Raw genomic sequence first — 26,869 nt, 5'->3', positions numbered from 1 at the left:
CAGATTTCCAAAGAATAGCAAGGAGAGACAAGAAGACCTTCTTAAACAAGCAATGCAAAGAAATAGAGGAAAGCAATAGAATGGGAAGAACCAGAGATCTGTTCAAGAAAATTGGAGATATGAAAGGAACATTTCGTACAAAGATTTCCATAATAAAGGACAAAAGTGGAAAGGACCTAACAGAAGCAGAAGACATCAAGAAGAGGTGGCAAGAATACACAGAGGAATTATACCAGAAAGAAACGGATGTCTCATATACCCCAGGTAGTGTGGTTGCTGACCTTGAGCCAGACATCCTGGAGAGTCAAATGGGCCTTAGAAAGCACTGCAAATAACAAGGCCAGTGGAAGTGATGGTATTCCAGCTGAACTATTTAAAATTTTAAAAGATGATGCTGTTAAGGTGCTACACTCAATATGCCAGCAAGTTTGGAAAACTCAGCAGTGGCCAGAAGATTGGAGAAGATCAGTCTACATCCCAATCCCAAAGAAGGGCAGTGCCAAAGAATGCTCCAACTATCGCACAATTGCACTAATTTCTCACGCTAGCAAGGTTATGCTTAAAATTCTACAAGGAAGGCTCAAGCAGTATGTGGACCGAGAACTCCCAGAAGTGCAAGCTGGATTTAGAAGAGGCAGAGGAACCAGAGACCAAATTGCAAACATGCGCTGGATTATGGAGAAAGCTAGAGAGTTCCAGAAAGACATTTACTTCTGCTTCATTGACTATGCAAAAGCCTTTGACTGTGTCGACCATGGCAAACTATGGCAAGTTCTTAAAGAAATGGGAGTGCCTGATCACCTCATCTGTCTCCTGAGAAATCTCTATGTGGGACAAGAAGCTACAGTTAGAACTGGATATGGAACAACTGACTGGTTCAAAATTGGGAAAGGAGTACGACAAGGCTGCATTTTGTCTCCCTGCTTATTTAACTTATATGCAGAATTCATCATGCGAAAGGCTGGGCTGGATGAATCCCTAGCCGGAATTAAGATTGCCGGAAGAAATATCAACAACCTCAGATATGCAGATGACACAACCTTGATGGCAGAAAGTGAGGAGGAATTAAAGAACCTTTTATTGAGGGTGAAAGAGGAGAGTGCAAAATATGGTCTGAAGCTCAACATCAAAAAAACGAAGATCATGGCTACTGGTCCCATCACCTCCTGGCAAATAGAAGGGGAAGAAGTGGAGGCAGTGAGAGATTTTACTTTCTTGGGCTCCATGATCACTGCAGATGGTGACAGCAGCCACGAAATTAAAAGACGCCTGCTTCTTGGGAGAAGGGCAATGACAGGCCTAGACAGCATCTTGAGAAGTAGAGACATCACCTTGCCAACAAAGGTCTGTATAGTTAAAGCTATGGTTTTCCCAGTAGTGATGTATGGAAGTGAGAGCTGGACCATAAAGAAGGCTGATCGCCGAAGAATTGATGCTTTTGAATTATGGTGCTGGAGGAGACTCTTGAGAGTCCCATGGACTGCAAGAAGATCAAACCTCTCCATTCTGAAGGAAATCAGCCCTGAGTGCTCACTGGAAGGACAGATTGTGAAGCTGAGGCTCCAGTACTTTGGCCACCTCATGAGAAGAGAAGACTCCCTGGAGAAGACCCTGATGTTGGGAAAGATGGAGGGCACAAGGAGAAGGGGGCGACAGAGGACGAGATGGTTGGATAGTGTTTTCGAGGTTACCAGCATGAGTCTGACCAAGCTGCGGGGGGCAGTGGAGGACAGGAGTGCCTGGCGTTCTCTGGTCCATGGGGTCACGAAGAGTCGGACACGACTAAACGACTAAACAACAACAACAACAGCATTCAGAGATAGAAAAATGGAAGCTCCAATCTGTCACAGTTAGTAGCCATGCTGAATAGACCAACTCCCTATGAATTCAATAGGCCTTCCTGGATGCCTGCGGTGTCTCCTCTCTTTCCTTCCCCCACTGAAATTAGGCTTGAAGTAAGTATTCTGTTGTAGTCAATAGAAAAGGTTGAGATATGTGCTTGTTGTGGTACATGCAGCCCCCAGGAAAGTTTCTCCAAATGTAACCAGAGACTCAAAAAGGCTGGCAATTCCTATTTTGGGATTACTTCCATGACTATACAAGCCTAAAAACCAGGGTTACTTCTGACAGTTTCAAATAAATATGCATTGGAAGTGAAATTTCTTTTCTTTTTTTCTTTTTAAATCTTCAGTATTTACAAACTGTCCAATAACAAAGGTTCTCAGGGTGGTTTTACATGGGAAGAAAAATGAAGCCATAAAATATGAAAATGCAATAAGGAAAAATAATCTAACATACAATAAAACTAGCAACAGAGAATGATCTTTACACAACAGATCCAAAGAGCACTAAAAATATTTAAGAACAAAAATCCTGGGGGAAAGAAAAAGGCCACAATGTACGACAGGCCATGAAATTGTGTTGCTTGGCACCTGTTTTGTTGCTGTTTCTTAACCATACATATCAAGGATTAGGGGCATGATCCAAATCTCCCCTTCTCAGATATACCAAAAGGGCACAGAGAGCACATCTGTGGGGGATAGGAAAAGTAGCTGGGGTGGAGGCGGGGGGGGGGGGGATCCTGCCCAGGAAGGTTCCTTCCCCTCAACTCCAATTCATCCCAGAGTTTACAGTAATACACAACTCCCTGTAAGGCTGATCAACACAGCTGGTCTCAGACAAGAAAAAGGGGCAAATGTCCTGCATTGACCATTCCCTTTCATTTTCTGCATTCTATCATGGCTTTTGCCTGCTCTTTGGAGGTAAAGTCATTGAATCTGGATTACGTCCGTAGTTTATGGTTGATGTGCTTTAGTAGTGTTTAAAAATAATAATTTAAAGTATTTTATTAAAAGATTCCAGGGCAGTGTACAAAAGTATAAATAAAAACTAATTCGGTCATAATATATCATTACTTTTTAAATAAATAAAAAATCAGCAAAAGATGACAGCAAATAAAATGCTTCAAAACAAAAGGGCAAAAATAATCTAAAAGCAACAGTCTTTTTACATTACTCCTGACATTGTTCATCTGCTTTTAGTTTATTGCATTACTTTCACTTGATTTCTTTCTGAGGCTTGATCTGTAGGCATACATCAGAATGCACATCCAGCTGGGGCGGAGGTGGTGGGGAAAGCAGCCACCATCTCAAGCCAATGGCCATGCTGCACGGGGCTCATGGAAGTTGTAGCCCAAATCTGGAGGGCCCCAGGTTGAAGAAGACTGCCTGGGAGGATGCTTGCTTCCATAAACTGAATCCAGAGTTCTGGCAGCTCTTATTTTCTGCTTTCTGTGACCTGTCAATTCTCTGTTCACTGCCTAGAGCTCTAGGGCAAGTTTTCAAGCAATGGCCAAACAACGCCCCTCTATCAGATTTTGCCCCTTTCCCCATTCCTGTAATGTAACCTTTTTGATCGTCACCCTTGTCTCTCACTTTTTTATGCCAAAACACACCACAAAACTCCAAAGAAACAAGAAATAAGAAAGGATGTTGTCAATAATTATTTCAAGTCACAAAGCAAATACATTTAGAGTCACCTTCCCAGAATCTGGAATTACACAGAAGACAAATGCGTAGCCTCAGGAATTGGGTGTCTGAGGGGGAAATCTCTCATTGCTCCTCAAATTATTGCAAGGGGAAGAATTTACTATCAAGGGCCTTTAAAAGGAGCCTACTGATGTGTGATCAATGTACAATAATTATTACAGCCGGAGAAAAGCCATGCCCATAACTTTAGAACTTGTAGTAGTAGGTAAAAAGAGAAAGGAGGACACAATGAGAGTGGGAGATACAAATTAAGGGGCCCTCAAAATAGAGAGATTTAAGAGGAAGAAAAAAAATCCAGTTTTATAGTGGCCAACCCACAGTAAAGACACACAAAGGAGGAACAAAAAGGCACAGGGTGACATTCTCCTAAGACTTCATTTGTATACTGAACTGAATAAAGGGGTTTGTTTTAGGCTGGTTAAAACTGGAAAAAGCTGTGTTCAAAGCAGCCCAAACTGGTTCATCAGGCTCCTTCTAATTGCCAAAGACCAGAAAGTTCAGATCTCCGATAGGGATGCAAGCCCTCAGGCACAGCAAAGCATGACATGATATAAATCACACAGTCTCTCAAATAAAAGCTAAGCTAGCACCAAAGGACAGAATCTGTTGAAAGCCATACTATTCTCCCCCATTAATGAATGCCCTTCTTGCACATCTATCTATTATCCCTCTTCTATATTCAATTCCATCTAAGTCTCTTCCTCCGCACAGTGAAACACCAACGTGTATCACAGTGCCTGCCCCGCCCAATTTTCACTTCCCAAAGCCATCTTACGGCTTTTCCCACCTTCATCTTCACACTATCTCATATTCGGTGGAGGTGGGTGGGGAGAAACTTTTATAATTTTTCTTTTGGCTAGAAGTCATGTTTCCCTTTAAGGAATTAAATGTATCAATGTACTTGACCCATTCACAGTGTAGTGGGGCTTCATCTGTACAGTAAAATGAATCCATGGGGAAAAGGGATGCAGGGCAAAAATCTCTTTAAAACAATGGAGCACAGCAAAGTGAAGGGGAGGGAGGAAACAGGGTTTTGCTTCCCCTTCCCAGTGTGCCCTTCTTCATGCAAAGACCATACTTCATGTTGGACCATACAACTCTAATCATCCCTGACCACTGGCCTTGATGGCTTGGGCTGATGGGAACTGTAGTCTAAAATGTCTGGAGGGAATCAGGTTGATGAAGGCTGATGTAAAGAATAAATTCACCTCCCACACTTTACATGGGGCAGACATATGGATAAGATTCTAAATAAAATAAATAACGTATTCCATCACTAATACCAGAGTAAAATTATATTGACTTAAAAAACTTTTTAAATGATTTAGTTGCATTAAACCTAACTTGGAGATAGATGATAGATAGATATTGCTGAATGTCAGTTCTACAATAAATCAGCTTTATTAGCTGCCACAAGCCCAAAAGGGACAGAGGAGGAAAATCCCCTGTTCTTAAAGGGCCATAATTATTGCAAATTTATTTGGGTAATTGATAGTTGAGGGCATTTCCGCTTTTTAAGAACACAGACCATTTAAGAGGCAGCATACCTGCACTTTGTGAAGACAAATCCTCCAAAAGGGGAGAAAAACTCCTCGTATACATGAACATTTGTTCCTTCTAGTACAGAACAATAGCTCTAGGAATGGGACATGAGTTCAGATACAGCAGGCAAATAAAACACATACAAAATGAGAGAACGACTGCACAGCTCCCTTTAGTTGGCTGTTTTGCAGGTACAAGCGTTATCTACTTGTGACTGAACGTGCAGTTCCCCCAGCTACGCAACTGCACCATGCTCAGGCACAGGGACTTAAAAAGCTAGAGGCAGATTATACGCAGATATGCATGCTGCTGTACTCCTACAAGGATTGCAAGGACCAATTCAGGCTGGCTGAACTGAAATCTGCCTACACAACACTTTATCACAATGTATCACACCCCAGAGATTAGTACACATCATCATCACTGGTGATCCTAAAGGAATTAATGCTTGTTTAGCAGCTTTTCGTACACAAGAAATGGTTTTGTAACGTGGAAAAGTGGCTTTAAAACCACTAAACTTCAAGTGCCTCTAGGCCCAAAGGAGAAAAAGCAGTTATTCTTCCTACATACAATTCAGAAGACTCAAGAAGGAATTCTGAGCTACTGCTGGACTCAGCATAAAGGGGAATGTTTTCATTGAGAGAGACATGCTCATCCCATAAAAAGTGGGAAAACTTAAGGGCTGTGAGTAGGCTGTTTGTCTGGGCAACCGAGTCTGCAAGGGGTGGTGGCTTAAAACATGAATCCAGAGAGATTCTATATGAGTAAATGTTCACTATTGTGGATTAAGAAGCACTGCTGTTTTTTAAGCAGTCACTCTTACTTCCCAGAGAGCCTTTTAGTCTCTGACAAAAAAAAAAGCAAGAGACAGAACAGGGCAGTTTATGTATGATGCACCTGGACTAGGGAGAAGTGTGAGGGGAATTTCTGAGCTGTGTGCACCACTACACTGCTTGTTCGCATTAAATTATAATTTGTTTTAGCTACATAAAAGCCATGCTTTATGAACGCTCACTGTGCCAAAATTCACTTACCTGAATGCAACAAATTAGTACCCAACCCTTGCTATATGCACTGGAGATTCCATGAGTAGGAACGCATTAGAAGTTTCCCCATAGAAACCAATGGAAATCGTCAATTCATTATGCAAACGAAAATTGTTGACACGCCATGCAAACGCTCACCTAGTGAATGATTTCCAGGGATTGCACTGTGTTCGTAAAGTGGAACCTGTGTGTATAGTTCATTATGATGCTCAAACCAGTGCACTATGATTAATCTCTGGTATTAAACTGTGAGATTGACAGAGCCACTTTCTGAACTGCTTGCTTCTGACAGTATGTCATATCGCTCATGCCAGTGGGATACTAACTGTCACATGCCAGGGCCCATGTCACTGTATGCTTCATTTCCAAACATGGGCACCTTGGCAGAGTTACACACTGCATTGATCTTGAAGGCATTCGGCAGCTGACACATGCAAGTTACTCTACAACAGAAATGGGCTGTTGGTGCAAATGATTCCCTGCTTTGAAAAAATCTTTTAGGAATAGGCTCCCCCACCAAAACCCCATAAAGTAATACCTTAACTACTCGGTATCAGTTGTGAAACCTCAAGTATATTTAGGGCTCTCCAGAAATGCTGATTTATGCCACCTTCTTAATGGACAGTTATACAGTTCCTTCAGAACAGGAAGAGAACGTGACTGTAGCTCAGTGGTAGAGCACATGCTCTGCATGCAAAAGATCTCATATTCAACCCCCAGCACCTGCAGGTAGGGTGAGAAAGACCCCTGCCTGAAATCCTAGAGAAATCTGATGCCAATGTAGGCGGTGTTTCTCAAGCTGTGTCCCCGGCTGTTGTTGTACGACAGCTCCCATCATCCCTGATCACTGGTCCTGCTAGCTAGGGCTGATGGATGTTGTAGTCCAACAGCAGCTGGAGACCCAACCTTGAGAAACACTGATCTAGACAATATTGACCGAGATGAGCCAATGTTATGAATAAGCAGAAGGCAGCTTCCCATGTACTGAAGGCTGAGCCTTTGTGCAAAAAAGGTTTAGCACAAGAAAGTGGCTTTGCCATCTCTGCAGAGCAGAACTCCTACTGCAGAGCTAATGAGAAAGGAACATTTAAGTACTTGACTGGTCAGCTAACTTCTTACGTACATAGCAGATATGCTGGTCTTGTGAACATTGTAAAGGATGAAGAGGACAGGCGTGTGTTTGTAAACATGTAAGGGGACAATCTGTACACTGCTGAGATGCTATACATCTCCCCTTCACAGACTATGGTGTTAGATTTGATGGAAGCATCTGCTGTCTAGAGTGATCACACTCTAAAAGGTTCAGATCCTCAAGGATAGTCCCAGCTTTCCCAGAATTATGTCTCAAGCTCAGCTTTGCCTGCCAAGAGCACATAGTTTAAAGGATGGCAGAGCTGGGAGGGATTTGTGGACCATCTACTCTAATCAAGTCTCCACTCCAATCTTTCCAATGAAACAAATATTCTGCATTATCCCTGTGTATCCTGCTCCTTTGCTGAATTGCTCTGCCATTTAGGACACCCTTCTGAACAACCCCATTCTCCTCAGAGAGTGAACACCTGCTACCTCTCTTCTTTCAGATACCCTTTTTCATATATGGTCATGAGCATAGGTCACTCCTTTCCTCAATGGATTAGTCTTTTAGACCCTTAATCATCTTGGTGGCTGTCCTCAGAAGAATCATTTTCCATTTGTCTTTATTTGCCATGACCTGTGCTCCCAAGATTGGATAGAGTACTCCATAAGTGCTCTCATCTGTGCAGAAGGGAACAGTGAAATTACTTTGCATGAAATAAAAAGGGTTGTCATGTTAGCAACCCAAGATTGAATTAACCACTGCTGACCAATAGTAACTATGGGGCACTGATTTAGAGTCCTGCAGCCCAGGGGCTCTTAAATGGCAGCACTACATGAGCAACAGCCTCTCCTTTCCCCCCCTTTCCTTTTAAACATTTCACAAAACAGTTGCACTCTCGAGGAGTAAAATTCCAGGCAATCATGTTCACTAGTGCTATCTGGCACTCTGGAAAATAAAGGGGGTCAGCGCAACTGTCTTGAACTTTGCACCTGCTCTGTAAAAAAAATGAGAGGAAAACAAAACAGCCAAGATGTTTCAGCAACTATTGTGGCTGCCATCACAGCACCACTGCTGCCAACACTGCAGACGTCCCTTGTGGGGGTTGGTTTGGTTTGTTGGGGGGGCTGGATGCAGAAGTAAAATAGGGATCTGTATGCTCCCTTCCTGTCACCTTAATCAGTTTGGAGGGTCTCACTACAACTAGCACTTATCACGGATAACAGTTCTGGAATTTGTCTTCCTAACCACAGCATAGACACGTTATGTGAAGCAGTAACTCAAGTAATGTTCTTCTCCTAAACCATATGATACATATGAACAGTTGCAGTATGGTGAAAGCAGCAATCTAAATTTTAGAGGAAAGGGAGGAAAGGGAGCAGACAGTGACATTCTAACGTAAAATGGCCTGTCACCACTAAATATTTGGTAGAGCATCTCATCTTCTGTCAAGTGACTCTTCTATGCTATTTCATATTGCTTCCTTAATGATTCAGCATTACTAAGTTCTAGGGATGTGATTCTGTCTGCATCAGCAAGGATATACAGGGCTAATGAACCCAACTAGGGGAGTAAGTAAACTTGGGGTTCACCTACACAGTTAAAGGAAACAGGTGTGTAACAGGAAAGCAATAATAGGCATCTAATTACAGGCTTGGCAGGATCAGCTCAATGTGTATACTGATACATGCAACATGCTTACTAGCAATGATGGTGTGAAATTGCATTACTCAGCCAATAATATTTAACCTTGCAAAGAAGGAAGGAGACGAGGTCCTAAGAGAAGAGGGTGTCAGTCCCAAACCATGCAATCTGCTGACAAAGGCTGGGGACAAAAAAGGGACTCTGACTGTCACTTTCTAGCTATAAACAGCAATATGGCTTTTGTTACACAGCCTTCTACCTTGAGTTTAATTTTCTGGGTGGGAGGAACTTAGTTGCTTTCACCCCAGCATCCAAAATACTTTCCAACATGGCACGATTCAGAAGGGTCTCCCAGGTCTGAGACCAATATACTGCCTGGGCGTCCATGCTGGCCCTTCCAGTTATCTTATTACCCATTCAGTACAAAATCACAGCAAGCTTTTCTGTTACAAATCTGCTGAGTTATGGCAATGACCTCTAGAGGGGAAATCATACTGTTTAAATCAAGGAGCAAAAAGGAACTGAGCAGAGATTTGCAAAGGCAAATGCACACACAGATACTTACTAATTGCTCCTGTAAAGGTTGGCTGCGTAAGGTCTTTTGGCACCTTCCTGTAGATGTCAAGCCTGGAAAAACACACATACAAAAATGCTATAAAACAGGTGGAGCATTTCACTATACACAGTCAACAGAGCTGAATGATGCTTAGAATTTTTCCATTAAGTTTTCCAACAACATCATTTCTCATTTTACACCAGAGTGCAAAAAACATCTTTTCACTCAGTTATGTAAGTGAACTAGTTTGCAATTACTACTAGCTAAAATTTGACGGGAAGGAAACTGAGGGAGGGAGAAGGAGAATTCCTATTCTTTTCCCTGTGTCTCACTCTCAACCCTGACTAAACGGAGGAGACCTGACAATCAATCCCTCTGGTCTATAGGCTGTGTAATAATCTACCACCACCTACCCAGGAAACCCCTATGAAATGTAAGTGTAGCTCTTTGGTTGTTTCTAGGAAGAATTTCAAGCTGAAATGGTAGTCAGTGGATGCTATTATCCTCTACTGTTCTAAATGGGTCTTGTATATTTTCTTGTTCTGCTGTTTTTAGCAGTATTTTATCCATTGCAAGCCACAGAAATTGATCTATAAACATTGTAACAGTATGGAAGTAGAATGGACAGCTGGAGATAGCTTACTCAATTCATGTTGGTTCCAAACACAAGATCCCATTTTTAGGTGTCAAAAGAGAGCCCTGCATCTGAAAGCACTTTGGTGTGAAGAGTTTAATCAGACTGGAAAAAAGAATCACTTTCAGCCTTCTAGCATGACACAATTGTATGCGTGTGTGGTTCCTTACAAACAGATCACACACACACCACAGAGACACGAGGACTTTACCACCTCAACAAAGCCTGTAGCATCTGACATTTTCAGAGCTATACATATTTTACAGCCTGATTCATCTTTCCCCTCATTTATAATATTCCTGAACAAAATGGCCCATTTATGGACCCGCAGCTTCCCTGGGAACATCTGGAAAGCACTGTTTACATTCTTTCCACACAGACCACAGCAACAGCAGCATATGATAAAGAGCCCCATAGCAGCTCATGACATCATGGCCTCACAGGCAGAGGAAATAGCTAAACTTCCTGCTCACAGCCCATTAAAACCTCAGCACTGGCGTCGTCTCACTGAAATGACAATAATGCCTTGGCAAACTTGGCAAGGAAGCCAGGAGGAGAAAGAGAGGGGCTTTGGCGTGTAACTAAATAATTGGAAACAGGAAATAGCTCCAGGCTGAAGGCTGTAAAAATAACACTATGTGGATACTATAAAAGGAAGTGTGTTCTTGGAGGGAGAGACAGCCCACTGCAAGATTTTAAAATGTGTTGTCAACATTTTGGGGTTGGGGTGGTTTAATGAGAAGGATGATGTCTTCTCTGGAAATAAGGAAGTTTCTTCACAGAACTTTTTATTTAAATTGTCTTAAATGACTATCATCTGTAGAATGTCACTGGCAGGGCAGTGGAGGGGAAAACAGATTTTAAGGGGGTAAAGACATTATGTTACATGTATTAAGAGAATTCATATATTTATAAAGGAATTTTTTTTTTAAGTAATTAAGTTGACCAGTGGTCTATCTACTTATCTCCACAAATGTGGCAAGCTAGAAACACCTGCCAGCTATATAGCAATATATTTCTCCTTTTCTTTCACCCTTTTCAGTACAACTGCATTATAAACAGCAGTGTTACCATTTGACATTATTTGTCCTGGGGAAAGTGCTCTTCAATTTCCTCTGCATATGACCCCAGGGAACACCTAAAACCCATTAGAGCAGGAGTATCTAACCTGTGGCCCTCCAGGTGCTGTTGAACTCCAAATCCCATAGTCCTGCTAGTCAGCCATGCTGTTTGTGCTGGAAGCTCACCACTTGGGAAGAAAATCAGCATTGATATTGAGAAAGAACTGACACCTTGCGGAGGGGCGAATCTGTGACAATCATGGTCAGAGCTGAAAATGAAACTTTTTAAGACTAATACCCTCGTCACTATTCTAACCTAGTGCAACTCTCAAACTTTGCACCAAAGAATACTCATCTGCCACAAAGAAATAAATTTGTGAAATAATTTTGCTGGATGCTATGAACTCAAAGCAGCCATTCACAGCGGACAGTGCCTGCTGGGAGCCTGCATGACTCATTGCTCTGGCCTTGCCTCCTTCTAATTAGCCGCCACAGAGACCAGGCAACTCTACTGAGTCCCACTACCTGCCTGATCACATCAGATCATGACAGAACTCCCCAACGGAGGCTGCTTTATGCAATGCTGCATGCGTTACTGCTCTGGCTCTGTCACCTTCCAATCAGAAAAAAAATGCCCAGGACAGTGGCTCAGGCAGAAACAAAGGCAATTGATTCCTCTGAAATCAAGTATATCTTAATCTTAAAATCTACCCTTGGCAAATGCAACAAAAGGTGGCATTGTTGAAAGCTTCTATTCATGGTTCCAGCCAGCCAGATATGCCCTTTTTCCAGGATACGCCATTCCCTTCTGCTTTGACCAGTTTTTAGTTCCCTCACCCCTCCCAACAGTCATCCTACTGTGTCCACTGTTTTTATCTTTCCCCCATCTACAGATTCTTTTTGTACTTCTGCAAACCTTGGGGTCAGGTCTGTGCTTGGGCTGCTAGCAAACACCTCAGCTTGCTAAATCTGGTAGAATGCTGCAGTGCGATCAGCAACCTGCCTCTCAAAGATGTACATGGCCACCACCTCTTAAGGAAAGTGATGCACAACCCGCTCACTAGGGCATACCTCCACCACAGAGGTAGGAGAGCAACAGAGGCAAGGGTAGCAGCTTTCAGAAATGAAAGGGGCGCAGGTTTGTGCGTATGCCACACAGTCGAAGCATTCTGAGCACAGCCTGCCACTTAATTGCCTCTCAGGGTCGTTTTTCTCTCCATACACAAGTGAATCATTCTGGTGGTGAGTCACTGAAGAGAAATGAAATTCCTTAGCCACCTACACTCCACAAGTTCTCAAACAAAGCTGAGGTGTGTGTTCAGGGGGGTGGACAGGGATGGAGATGGGAAAAAAATTAACAGATAAATTTACAAAAATGTGCAGTTGTTCGCTGAACTACGGGAGAGGAAAAGTTTTCACTGCGGTATATTCAGTCTATTAGTTTGAACCACAGGTTTCCTCTACCCACAACCTCAATCACACTGTGTTATATCGCACAAAGCACTCTAGAACTGAGAGGCACTTCAGGTATAGGCAAAATATTGTTAAACACAGAAACCAAACAAACAGATGAAAAAAGTGAAGAAAGAACAAGTTGAATCCACAGCTATTATTTTTTAAACAACCAGGGATAAGAACTGGATGTTTGGATTTGTTCTGTTGTTATTCTTTTTACATGGAGTGGACGGGCATTGGAAGAAAGCCCCAATTTGTAACAAAGGAAGCCTTTCTTCCAGTGCAGATAGCAGGTGTAGAGGCCCAGATCCAGATCAGAATCACAGCAGGAAGCAAAGGGTTAACATCCCCCTACTCCCCAGAGTCCTGATATGGTTCATGAGCCTCCCAAGTCTGCTATGTACTTTTTTAAGCTATTTAAACAATTGTGTGAATGGCATCTCATCTAGTTTGGCCCTTACAGTATGTAAGAGATGGAATATACAGTCAGAGCAAGGCACATTTCCTCTTCCACAACTGTCCAAGCTAAGGATAAAAATTTCAGGTGTAAATTAGCTGACACCCATTTACAACATGCCCACTTAGGGCTAGTTCTCACATGCAACGGATGAGGAGACAAGCACTATGTTTGGGCAGTAGGAGGTGGGAGAAACAATCAGTCCAATTCTCCTCGCAGGATTACATGATGCTCCCCCACAGAAAAAATGAACAGCAACAAATGACCCATTGAGTTTTCATGCAGTTGCTTTAAGGGGGGGGGGCACAGGTGGATTGGGAGGGAGTTAAGTACCTACAAACTTTGGGGTTTTCCCAAATCTGCTGACACCTCTGTTGTTTATAGGTGGTGGGAGGCATATAAGCATGGGAAGGCAGGAGGCTTCAATTATGTGTAACAGTCTTGAAAATAGTTGCACACGCCATCACTTTGGAGACTGACTCTGCAAGTTAAGTCAATAAATCAGTTATGCAGCAGCAAAGTCCATACATCAGTAGAATCGCCAATCGGTTCCAAGATGAAAACACCAGGAATATTCAACCTACCTAAGCCAAATTAGACAATGAATATATTTTTATATCTGGGTATATAGACCACATCCTAACAAAAAAAAAAGCCCTGTTAAGAGAGCATGGTTGGCTGGCACCAGCAGAAGTAAAAGGCACTTGAGAGGCAGCCTTATCCATTTTCCCCAGTAGATCGCTGCAGTCTGCAGGAGAATTTCTCCTGCAACTTCCAAAGGTCTCAAAAGCCTCTTCTGCAGTACCTCACAGCAGGACTTTTTAGTGTGGCTGCCCCTGTTCTGTGAAACAGATATGATGGAAGCTCACTATCTGCCATTTCCAGAAATGGCTGAAGGTATTTTTGTTCAGAAAGGCTTTGCCAGCTGGATAAATGGATCTTTACCTCATGCCCACTTGTTAGGGTTGTAGACTTGTTTTAAAAGTGTCTGTGTTTTTAACCACTTTATATGTAGCTAACCTTCAGACAGTGGTTTAGGAAGTAAATAATAAAATTGATAATAATGATGATGATGATGATAATGGGCAAGCATGACACTATGAGAGAACGAAGCAGAACTTTATATAAGTGAACAACATCAAGTCTGAAACTAATTCAAAACATTCTGTTCAGGAAATCTATTCAAATTTGGGGGCAAATACACTGAACCAGTTCTTTACAGGAACCACTGAATGGAACCAGAAGAGAAATACCAATGCTTATGCATTTGAAGGTCATTGCAATCTGATCTAACAAGAATTTTTCAATCCTAGCTTCCAGCCTCAAATATACAGTGGTACCTTGGTTTGCATACATTTTGGTTTACAAACACATCAAACCAGGAAGTACGTGTCCCGGTTTGGAACATTTTTTTTTATTACAACTCATTTTTTTGGGATTATGAACAAAAAAAATTTGGAGGCCCCATTGGCGAAAGTGCGCCTTGGGTTACAACCTGTTTTGGTTTACAAACGGACCTCCGGAACAGATTATGGTTGTAAACCAAGGTACCACTGTACTGGCTAAAAGAAGGATTGCCCCGCCCTTGCCTTCTGGAAATTTCTATTACTTAAAGATATTTCATTCACAGGGAGATGAAGTAGAGAAATAGGACTGCTACATTTTCTGAAAAGGCTCACAAAAAGACTACATTTTTTCCACACTGCAAATCAAGTTATGTACCTAGAAAGCAAAATACTGGTGCCCAACATTCCGGGTGTTAATGCATAGTTTAAACTACATACTCCAGAATGCCCAGTAAAGCCACACTAGGAGACTGTTTCGGCCAAAGGATGCATTTATTGCCAGCACTGGGGTGGGGTGTGTGGGGAGGAGGGAGAATATGCACAAACAAGGGGCATACTTTGGTCAATAAGACATCTGAACTGGTTCAGTTTAGGTCCATGTCCGCATGACAAATGGCGCTATGTTAACCATAACTGGGTTAAAAAAACAGCTGCCTGGGACAACATTAAATGTGTGTGTAATCTCATCTCACAGAAGATTACACTACATGATGCCTGAAAGAAGACTGATTTTTAATTTAAAGATGCTTAATTAAAATATACCACACACAATTAAAGATATTCATTTGAATGAGCAGGAGTCAACGAGACCCCCAACTCTCTGCAGCAGATTTTGGGGGTATGCAGGGGGCTGCAAGGGGAGGAAAAGAAGGAGAAGTCTGCTTCTACAAGCAGACCAACATGGTTGAATGTCACTCTGAAAATTGTTTTTTTGTTTAAAAATCTGACAAGTGTTGACAAATGAAATAATTTGCATTTAACACTGCTTGGTGAATAGTCAATACAACTATTATACATCGTTATTATACATACATTTATCCTTTAACATAATCACAACTACCTGAATTTATTGCATTTCCCTTTGCCTCTGACCTCACAGCTAACATATTTATTTCTCAGCACCAGGGACAGGAAAGCTGTGACTCTCCAGACTATTACTGCCATCATCCTGGACCGTGGGCCATGCTGGCTGGGGCTGATGGGAGTTGGGAGCCCCAGAGATTCTCCACCCCATCCATCTGATAACATTCCACATATCTGATGAAGTGGCTCTAATCCACAAAAACGTCACAAGACTTTTATGATGCACTGTTATTAATGCTAAATTCTCTCATCCTTCAGCAACTGATATGGCTCTCTCTCTCTCTCTCTCTCTCTCACACACACACACACACACACACACAACACACATTACAGAAGAAAATACGACTTTGCCAGCTCCTGAATAAAAAATAGGAACTGAGTCACTCAGTTATTTGCTCTGTGGATACCTTTCTGCAGTGCACCTGCTCTCAACATAATGTAGTGTGGGTTGATATGGAGGAGGTTTGATATGGGTGAATGGGTGAATGGCCCTGCATTGTGCCATATGTTTGGGGGGGCTGCCTATTGAACACTGTCAATTCGGAGCCTCTGGTTCTATTAAAAGATCCTTTCAAACACAGTAAATTATGCCCTTCAGTGATTTTTAGCTTATTAAGCAAGCTAAAACTGAAGCCAAGCATTCATTTTTCACACTATATAAGGCCAACCAGTTGAAGACACTGGAAAATGAAGTTAAAATAGCAAGATGCATAAAAAGGGCATTCTCTGTAGCCGTATGGCGGTATAGGAATAGGAAGGACTGGATATAGAGAGCTTCTTGTTGCTATTTTTTAAATAGCACTTCCTAAAAGGCTACTCTACTACAGGCCAAAATAAATAAATAAACTTTTGACCTTTCATCTTCATTATCTATACTAGCTCACCATGTAACAATGCTTTTGGAAAGGATATTGGGAGGTACCTGCAAACTTCCTTCCTCCAATGTCAATATCTTTAGTTATGAAAACTAATAAAAGTTCTCATGATATATCTGAGAATATACGCAGGAAAGGCCAATGCTTTTACAAATTCAATCTCACAGCTATTTTCTTTACCCAACACACAAATCCAGGGGTGGAAATGAAGGGAAGTAGGAGAGAATCCATACAGGGAAGTCAAGACTCTAGTACATGGTGCATGCACAAATCCATATGCTTAGTTCACAAAATAAGGGATTCTGATCTGGGAATTTGCACCATTTGACCTGCAGATCTATCCCCCACCCCAAAATCCCAACTATAGGACTCTAGTTACTCCATAGGACTCTGCACATATTCAAGGGCATTCACTGTTTTCCAATTTATTCTGATGAAACGGGTATAGAACTGGATCCAGAAACAGGATTGTCAATCACACAATGATACAACAATGCCAGGTGACTCATTTTCCTTTAGCTACACAGTTTGAAATCAAACTGTTGTGGTCAAAGGCACAACTCTTTGCAAGCACCAATGATAAGATCATTATCTATACTTGCAAAGTAAGGGAGCACCCAAAAGGCACCATCAACAAAGAAGGTCTGCTTGCCCAGGAACAATCTGGAACTCATTTTAAGCTCCTAGTTGTTCCTTTGGAGCCATACCCTTACCTGCCTTGCACCTGACACCACATATGTCAGGTGCAGGGCAAGTTGGCAAAGGGGAGGTGGGTTTTTTTTTGGGGGGGGGGCTTATATTGGAACTAGTTAGGCCAATGGAACAGGAGGTTCCTCACCCCTGAGCTAAGCCACAGCACTGAAAACAGGTTCCGAGGCTAAGCAAATTAAACCCACCCAACCCTTCAATACCTTTTAGGAAAGGACAACATTTAATCACACCCATCAAGCATGTTGAGAAGTGTATTATTTAATAACGAGCGAGTTCCAATTTTTCTTGGGTCACTGCTCTGAAACAATGACCACAGGATAATTTATCTTTGCTTCTTTAGTAATGCTAGGTCACAGGCACTCAAATCCTAAACAGTTAGAACAGCCAAAAACAATACCATGGGCCTGGCAAGAGCACCACGTTCTCTCAGAGAGATGGCTAGATTACTCAAGCTTAAAATAAAACCATAAAAGGTTCCTCTCCTATGCACTCTACAGAAGGTAACATCAATCAACCTTTTACCCCATGGTGGCTGCTAGCACTCTTACTGGATGGATTTGCAAGGTAGCATGGTCATACTTAAATTTGCCCTGCCGTGCAGCTAGATGCACCAAACAGCTCTGTATGTAGTTGCATGCATGATCTGTAAATGTACCTGTAGCCTTAGTGGAAGCTACCAAGCTTGGAACTTCCCTTTGGATGACTTGGATCAGAAACGTGTTTCTTTCTAGAGGCTGCAGGTGCCAATCCCAGGTGAGAAAAGACTGACTAGATGTGCAACATCTATGCACCTCTCTAGTAGACGTGCTGCTGTCAACTCTACTCACGTTGCTGTTCAAGGACTCTATCTTTCTGTGCGGCCACTCAAGAGTCTGTGCTGTCACTTGGTCCTATCATTTGCCAGAGCTTCCCACTCACTGGATATCAAAGTATCTTAAATTATGTTTACAAAGGAATCTTTTCATCCATCTTGGATCTTATGCCCCTTTCCAAGCTAGTGTGCGCTCTCTGTTGAGAAGAGCCAGGAAGCTTGGTTGGCTGGACTTAGCACAGGTAATGTCTACCTGGTGACCCTGTAGTGCCAGGAAATGCCAAGAATGCAGAATGAAAAGTGATGGTAATGAGTATTGGCAATTACCAACTAAAAGCTGCTTGTTAATACCACAATATAGCAGGGACAGGAGAGCAGACCCTTGGAAGAGCAACACCTTTGTCTTAACTCACTGATAATCCAACATTATTGCAAGAACTGAATGGTCCTCCCTGAGCTGCCATCAGATATCTTTTTCTGGCTCCCATTAGACAGCCTACTGAATAGCCTCTTAAAAGTCCAATACCTTATAATGTTTGCTTCTGAGGTTGCATTTGACCTCACTGCAGACACAGGAATGGTCACTTGGCTCATGAGGTCATTCTGACATTAAAAGCATATATTGGTCATAGGCCAATGAGGTTATTTTCTTCCCACCATCACTGAACTCTTCTTATGGGCGGGGGGACAGGGCTCAGCCAAGTCCATCAATCCTCTCTAGGAAGTGAGATGAGTTACAGGCAAGACCAACTAACCTGTGTTGTGCTGGTCTAGCTTCCTCCAGAGTTCCAATATGGATGTTCAGTTTGTGTAACTGATTCCCCAATACTTCAATCACTTGAAGGCCTTGACATTCTAGCTTCCAAATTTAAAACTTTTGCAGGTTTGAAATAGTTTTCCGAGGAGCCACCAGATGATAATTACTCATCTCCTCCCAAATAGAGCAGTGGGGAGCCCTCCTTAATTTTAACTCCCCGCCCCCAGCACACACTAAAAGTGCAACATTTGTTATTCAGATTACACAGAACACACAAAGTTATTTATTATCTTAAAATATTCCCTTTATTTTTTCACACATCCCCAAGATGACTTTCTAAAGTGAGTCATACAGGAGAAATCAAACTGTGGCATCAGCTACAGCAAAAAAAACCATTTACAAGCCGAAGCCAGCTTGGATAGCTTCTGTCTTATGACTTAGCACTTAATTATTGTTACAAACAATGTGCAACAGCACAATGACCAATATTAAGAAAGAAGAAGTTGCTGTTCTAGGTTTAAAGGAGCAAGATAATTTCACAGTTTTACAGAATCCACTGCCACTTTTTCTATTTCAGACCTTCACACAAAAGCCAACAAAATTGGATAACAAATCCTGCTTAGTGTGTCTGTAGTTGTGCTTTTATGTGCTTGATTGATTAATTGATTGACTGATTTTCTTCTTGTTGTTTAGAATCAAACAGAAGCAGGCCACATAATTCAGCCAACCCCTTCCACATCCTAGTCCAAAGGAATGAAGGAAAAGGGGAGGAGTGGGTTAAAAAGTCACAGTTCATTTTGGAAATCATGTGCTGAGTACAGAAGAAGAAAAAAGGACAAAAACAACAGGGAGCGTTGCTACTTTAAAAACTTAACAAATTTTATTTATGCCACCTGGTGCCGTCTAGTCCATGGAAGGTTATGCCATAATAAGCATGTTAGCCTTTTAAGCTGCCACAAGACACTTTGTGATTTTTGCCACCCAAGACTAACACTTCTGGAATAAGGTGCAGAAAGATCATTTCAAGATTTTTTGAAGGTTTAAAAGGACTTACGGCATCACATAGGTCGAGGGGGGATATCACATAGGTCGAGAATATTTTATTCCAAATTGCCCTGTCACACTTTTTTATATAATGCTGCTCTGCCAGTTTTTTTGTGTGTAGACAATGATGGGTCAGAATTTGCAGAAGATGCCAACATCTTTCACACTGCTGTTTCATTTCCTTTTAAAAGTGTGACATTTAAAACATATTTTTCTTCAACTGAAGGGAAGAGTTTTTTCGGAGTTCTAGAAACTGTCCAATTCCATTGGCCAATTATATCTAATCCAATACACCTAAGGAAAAAGATGGAGAAGGGCCACAGTTCAGTGGTAAACTGTATGTTTTGTATACAGAAGACCCCAGGTTCAACCCATATCATCTTAGGGAAGTTTTCAATGTGTGATGTTTTATTCCGTTTTTCATCTGTTGGCAGTCGCCCAGAGTGGCTGGAGAAACCCAGTCAGATGGGTGGGGTAGAAATAAATTATCATCATTATCATCATCATCTTCAGAGACAGTTGAGAAAAATGCCTGAAGTCCTGAGAGCCACAGTCAGTTTGTGTAGACAGGATGGCACAAGGGTCTGAGCACGATGGACCACTGATTCGACAGTATAAAGAGTTTCCAATGAGATAGACATTTTGGATTTTCTAGCTTTATTGCATTTATATCCCACCTGTACTCCAAGGAGCTCTGTGTGGCGTACATAGTTCTCTTCTCCCCGTTTTATGCTCACAAAAACTCTTTGTGTGTTAAGTTAGGCTGAGAGCGAGTAATTGTCCCAGTGAGCTTCATGGCTGAGTGGGGATTTGAACCCTGGTCTCCCAGGTCCTAATCCAGCACTCTAACCACTACACCACACTGTCACATAGAGCTACAACTCAAAAAGCCAGAACATAAGGGCCAAAGTACTCTTTCATGGTGCTCTGCATTGTGAAGCACATTCCAATGTTGCTTATCACACGGGTAATTACAGGCACAGTTGTAGGCCCCTCTCCTCCTCACCTTGCCAGTACTATGCAAAAACACCAGAATCATTTATATTTTATACAAATAATTGTATTTATACACTATAATAATACTGCTTGAAATAACAAATGTAACCAAAAACAAAGTAAATGAGGCAGCTTTAATGAAATACTTCATTATGCAGCAGGACTCCATTATTTTATAGCTGTAGAGTGAAGGGAAAGAGCCACAGGGGACACAAATACTCTCCCTGTTCTCTTTACCGCATCTTGCTCACTTAGTTCATTTTGTGTGGGTGGGAGCATAGAGCACAACGCCGCAGAACTCCACCACAGAATTGTGACGACTTGTGGACAATGCAGCACAGCAACAGGAATACCCTCCCAAAACAGCAAGCCGAAAGTTCCCGTCAGTTACCACAAATACCAGGGCCAGCCCAAGACATTTTGCTGCCTGAGCCAGAAGACAAGATGGTGCCCTGAGGCCCACCCCTCCATTTCATGCACAGAAGCTGAATGGACTGGCAGTTGAATCTTACGTCAACACTGGCAACGGTATGGCATCCTCCAGTGTGCCTGAGGGAAGTAGGCTCGTTCAGGCCTGTGGCACTGATGTCTGACAGAGAGGAATCGCCAGGAGCTCAAGAGGCGAGGGAAAGGGGCTGTGGCTGCTGCCACTCCCAACATCTACTTCCTGAGATGAATTGCTTCTAGTGGAATGGCCAGTCCTGCCCATTGGTAAGCACCAATGAACCTTCATAGTTTTGTTATACATTTTGAAGCCAGCTAAACCTTCATAACTGCATCAAGAACTGTGTGAGGAAAGTATAAGTTACGCAATTTTTTTCCTTTGCAGACGCAATAACAATACATACTTAACACCTGTATAGCAATTTCAAACGTTCAAAGCACTTCACACACATTATCTAGTTGTAGTCTTTGTGGCACCCCTGTAATGTAAGCCAGTATCATTCTTGTCCATACTGCAGATGGCAGGGGGCTGTGGCTGAGACCAGAGTGATTTACCTAAGGTTAACCAGGGAGTTCATAGCAGAGGCACAATTCAAACCAAGGCCTTCCCAGTTAATAGCTCAGTCTCTTAGCCCTATGCTACACTGCAGGAAAGGTGTGTAAATATTACTGTCCCATAATGCAATCTTTCTCCATAGGTATGACTCATGTAAGAATGGAAAAAAACAAAAACAAAGGAAGTTATTCTCCAAAACTTGAACATGAATCTTTATGAAGCTGATCAAACACCTATTCTAAGCAGGATGAATAAAGTGTTTGTTTTAAATGCCTACTGATTATTAAGTGACTAAGCGATTAACATCTGTCAAACAGATAAAATGAAGATAAGCACACTCTTCCAGTGTCCTTTACTCCTCTGGCTTTTAACTTACTGGTTGGCCACACTCGGAACTGAGGAACAGGAACACCAATCAGAACCAGTCTGCTCCTCCCTTTTAATTCCAGTTTCAAAAGCTAATTGAAATTAAGCAGAGGAAGTTTCTCAAGAGAGGAGGAGAGCAGGCGGCCAGCAAACAAGGATGTAGCACTATTTGGAACGGGCATATTAATCTCATTAAGTAGAACAGAACACCAATGAGGTACTCACTCAGGAAGAGTATGGGAGGCTAAAACGCTGGGGTTACTGAGTTGCCTAGCTGAAAAACAGAAGGTTATATTCAAATACAAACCCTTGAGTCATCTCCCTAGCTAAACAAAATACAATCTATGTGCCAATCATGAGCCCATTTATTGTTATCACAGGAGAGGCACATCTATGGAGGAGTCTCCTGTGGTCCCAGAAATTAGGAAAGCAGTCCCCTGCCACACACCAAAAAAGGCACAAAAGTTACTGGGGTTTCTGGTGTCCATTCTTGGTGTGAACTAACCTGTGCAACTCCAGACCTTTGATCTTACTGGCTTCCTATGCAAACTGGTGGCCACATCACTGTAAGCTGCAAAGAAGTGCCATGCTACTTGAAAAAGACTACATGTGCGCTGAAAAGGTCCAGGGAACATTTTCTAAGAAAATGCTTGAAAGGGATTGCATCCTAAATAGATGCAACCTGCAAAGCACTAGCTGGCTTTTTTTAGCAGGATGAAATGCAGACACCTATCCATTGTGGTTGAAGACTGTGCTTTGCATAAGTTTGTGGAACTATATCCAAAATCATTTTATAACAGGAAAAAAAAAATCCTCACTCTGCCACAGGTCATGGGAATTCTTTTTTTAAAACACACATGCCAACTATTATTACACTTTATCTACTGTGTTCATTCAGTTTCACTAATTTGGAGGTTTGGCTAAAATAGTATTTGGGAATGCATGTATGTGTGTGCATGCACTGAACATGTACACTGAAGATTTGCTCCGAACCTTTTGCAGGCGTGTCCGATAAGCCTCTCTGATGGCTTTATCAGAATATTTCCCAGGCTTACTACAGAGTTAAAGTGGTTGGACGATGTGTGAAAAAACACATTAGAGAAATCTGACTTTCGAAGCTAAGTTTGTAGATTCAGCTTGCGCTTAATGCCAAAAGTCTGTCCTTTCTATTGGGCAGCAAGAGTGTAAAAGCAAAAAAATAATATAAGCATGATGTTGAATTCCCCTCCTCTTTAAGCCAGCCAGCGACTTGGTTACATCATCAGAGAGGAAAATATATTCAAGTAACAGGAGAAATATGTTCAAGTAATAGAAGTGGTATTCAAGGAGACCAACCCATTTTTGGACTGAAACCTAAAAAAGTCACTGCAAGAGAAGCAATGAATGAATACAATGCACAATAATATTTCCCTATTGGCTCTTTAAAATGCAGATTGCAGAGCAAGAGGCACCACTGCTCACCTACATCCTGTGCAATCTTGACATCACCTGATTCTCACTATACTAACTGAAGGTAGCTGCACAACTCAAGTCCACACCACGCTGAAATAGAAACAAAGGCACCTATTTTGATATATCATTTTGATATATTAATTTGATATATATTAATAACAAATAATAGCGGGGGGGAAAGGAAAGGAGGCAGAGAAAGGAACGATGAAGGACATAAGAAAAATTCTTTCTAGCACAGCTTGTGAGGGCAGCAAGCATCGCAGGTATGTGGAAAAGCTCCTTTACACCAGACAGGGGTCAGGACTTCGCATAAGGAAGCACTGGTGGTTTACTAATCAAAGAAGTATTTCTCTGAGAGATAGAAGTAAATTTCCTAGGCTGCCTTGTTGGTACAATTGTAAACATCCAGAATTTGTCATAGTAATTTCTACAATGACTTGGATCCTAAGATCCTACATATGGGAAGAGGCAATTTTCATTAGTAGTTCCTTCCCCCTTGCAGCTCCCTTTGCTTCTGTGCAATGTGTTTTGGAGGGTTGGGGAACCCTCTGGGACAGAATAGGGAGCTGTGCTGAGACTGGCAGCGGGGTATGGAATCAGGAAATCACATTTCCCTCTCTTCTGCCAGGCCTGTGCAGGAGTGGGGTACAATTGCCCCAGGCCTCAGATGGCTAAACTGGCGCGGTGGGGGGGGGGGCTACCAGGGGCCTGCCAGACTTACTCTGTCATGTCAAGAAAGCCCAGCCTCCACAGGCCTGTTGTCAACACAAGTCTCTGCCAATTAGGGCCCCTTCCTTTACTGGAAAGAGCCCGTCTGGCAGAAGCAGGGGAACTCACAATCAAGGTCAACACATTATCTTTGTGTCATAATTATGATATATGACCAGTCAGATATTTCCCACCATGGTATGAGGTTTTGTTTGTTTGTTTGTTTGTTTGTAAGAGAAAAGTAGGATTTTAATTCAGTGTGTTTTGATAAGAGTGCCACTGATTCAGTTTTGAATTAAACTGTAAATTAAACTTCTAACGGTTTGCATTAAAATCAGATTTTTTAAATTTAAAATCCAATTTTAAAAAATTTAAGTATTTTTTATTAGAAACTAGTCAATTTTTAATCCAAATTCACAATTGTTTATCTAGTTTCCATACCTTTAACACTGTGTGAGCCACTGTCCCTCAATTCACACTTATACTAGCAAATTCACTTTGTGTTCTGTGAGCTGCCATTTATGACTGCCACTAGAAATCCTTCCCAATCAAATACCTGGTATTGGCTGAAAAGGACAAAGGGACCCTTCAGCAGTACAATCTGTCCCATGTGCTCTAGCATGCTCTGCAATAGAATACTGGCTTCTCGGACTTCCGGAGGCGGCGCGAACGGCAATGGCTGCCCTTTCCTAGCCGGGAAAGGAAGCTCCGCCGAAAAAGGGTCTCCCGCTGCGGCGAAGCGGGGGCCCATTCTGGAAAACCACAGGCAGCAGAAGCCTGTGGTCTTGGGGTCCGGCGGGCGCCAGGAGCAGCCCCCAAAACGTTGAAGGAACCCCGTAAGGGGCTCCGGATCGCGGAGGGGGTTGCGGCGCTGTGGATCGTTCCGCAATCGGCGGAGTGAAGCCGCGTTGCTGCTACCGGTGAGCGCTGTCCTTTCTTCCTAAACTACAGATTCGGAAAACAACAACCCGTGAGTAAACGGACTTTAAAAGTTTCGGGACTTTAAGTACTTAATTTGGCTGAAAGCGGAGTGACGAAAAATAGGAAGTCCGTCTTCCGCTGTCATTGAATCATTAAGCAAAGAGCCGGAGGAGTGGAGGCAAAGAGTGAACTTTTAATCCAACTGATCTGGACATCCGTGGAAATTATTTTTAAGCAGAATAAGGACTTTAAGTAATTGATTATATGACTTTTATGTGGACTTTGATACCTTTCTTCTATTTGGATTATAATTAAAGCAAGAATCCCAGGTGCTGGAACTGCCTGAGTAATTGAGTAGCCAGCTTGCAGGGCTGGATACTTTTGAACTTAAACTTTGAAACAATCTGAGGGAGTTTGAACTGGTTACTTTGAAGCATCTTTTGGAATACCAGCAAGCGCTGTTTGAAACATTGTGACTTTTTAAATACTAACTCTGCTAAAAATTACCTTATTGAAGGCTCTCGGACATTAAATGGGATTATAATATTTTTATTGAAATTGTCTTCTTTCCTAAAGACATTTTAAGTTCCCCCTAGAGGATTTGGGATTAATAGCAGTGACATTGTTTTACTTTCCTTTTCCCGGCCTCCTGTTTGACTATTACCATCTGGGCCGCTGCTTTCTCATGGGAACAACTCAGCTTGACCTTGAATTATAGATAACTCTGGAATGAGTGGCGCAAGAAAAAAGGGACCGAGAACCAGACAAACAACTCTAACCGCAGTCTCCCAGGCACGCAGATCATCTGTGCCTACTGTGCTTACTTTGCCTACTCTGACTTCTGAGAAAGAAGCTGCTTCTCTGCCACGGGCAGAAACTGAGGAATTCCAATTGGAAGAGATGGCCTCAGGAGAAATTAGTTCTACTTTAGAGAAAATTCTTGAAAAACTGGAATCTTTGGATAAAAAAGTGGAATCTTTGGATAAAAAAGCTGATCAGCAAACAGCTAAAATTGAACAAAATACTGAATGTTTAAATAGACTAACTGGACAAGTTGCACAAAATGTGCAAGCAATTGGAGAACTAAAGGAGACTGCAGGTGAAAATCGGAAATTGGCTGAAGATACCAGCCAAAGATTGGGAAATTTAGAGAAAGAGGTAAGACCACTCAGCAAACAAGTAGGTGAACATCAGACCTATCTTTCCATGATAGAACTACAGAATAGACAGACTAATTTAAGGATAAGGTCGATACCAGAGGTGGAAGAAGGCAACTTAGCTGAGTTCCTGACTAAAGAATTTTCCAAGTTTTGGAACCTAGAGGAAAAAGACTTTAAAATTACATCAGCCTTTAGACTTGGAAGACTTATAAAGAGAGAGAAGCCCAGAGATTGTTTAATAATACTGAGATCGAAGGAGGAAAGGGACAAGATTTTGGGTTTACATTACGGAAAGTCACTGGACATTCTGGACAGAAGAATCGAAATTTTTAAGGATATTCCTAAACAACTGTTGGACCTTAGATCTGATTATTTGGAACTAACAAGATTGTTAAGGAGCAACACGATTATCTTCAGGTGGGATTTTCCTCAAGGATTATCTTTTACTTTTAGAGGGAAGAAGATTAAAATCAGATCACTGGAAGATAGAGACAAATTTCTGACTGCGTACGGAGAGGACCTTCAAAAAGGACTGGAATTACCCTCGGGGCCTGTAGTACCAGAGGTGCCCGCACCCTCGGATTCTGAAGACCCAGCGAACAAGGTACTACCCCTAGAAAA

At 42.1% G+C, this 26,869-nt stretch overlaps 1 protein-coding gene across 1 annotated transcript in view; it reads right to left on the bottom strand.

Annotated features, from left to right (window-relative positions):
- Positions 1 to 26,869, bottom strand: part of ERGIC1 (endoplasmic reticulum-golgi intermediate compartment 1) — an 80,346-nt gene that overhangs the window by 40,802 nt on the left and 12,675 nt on the right. The window contains exon 2 of the mRNA XM_079964885.1: positions 9,421 to 9,482. Coding sequence (XP_079821011.1) covers positions 9,421 to 9,482 — 62 coding nt within the window. The remainder of the gene's footprint in view (positions 1 to 9,420; positions 9,483 to 26,869) is intronic.

This window comes from Podarcis cretensis (assembly GCF_951804945.1).
Source record: "Podarcis cretensis genome assembly, chromosome: 2".
Lineage (NCBI taxonomy): Eukaryota > Metazoa > Chordata > Lepidosauria > Squamata > Lacertidae > Podarcis > Podarcis cretensis.
Note: the sequence above shows the minus strand (reverse complement) of the source record. Positions and strands in the feature narration are given on the sequence as shown.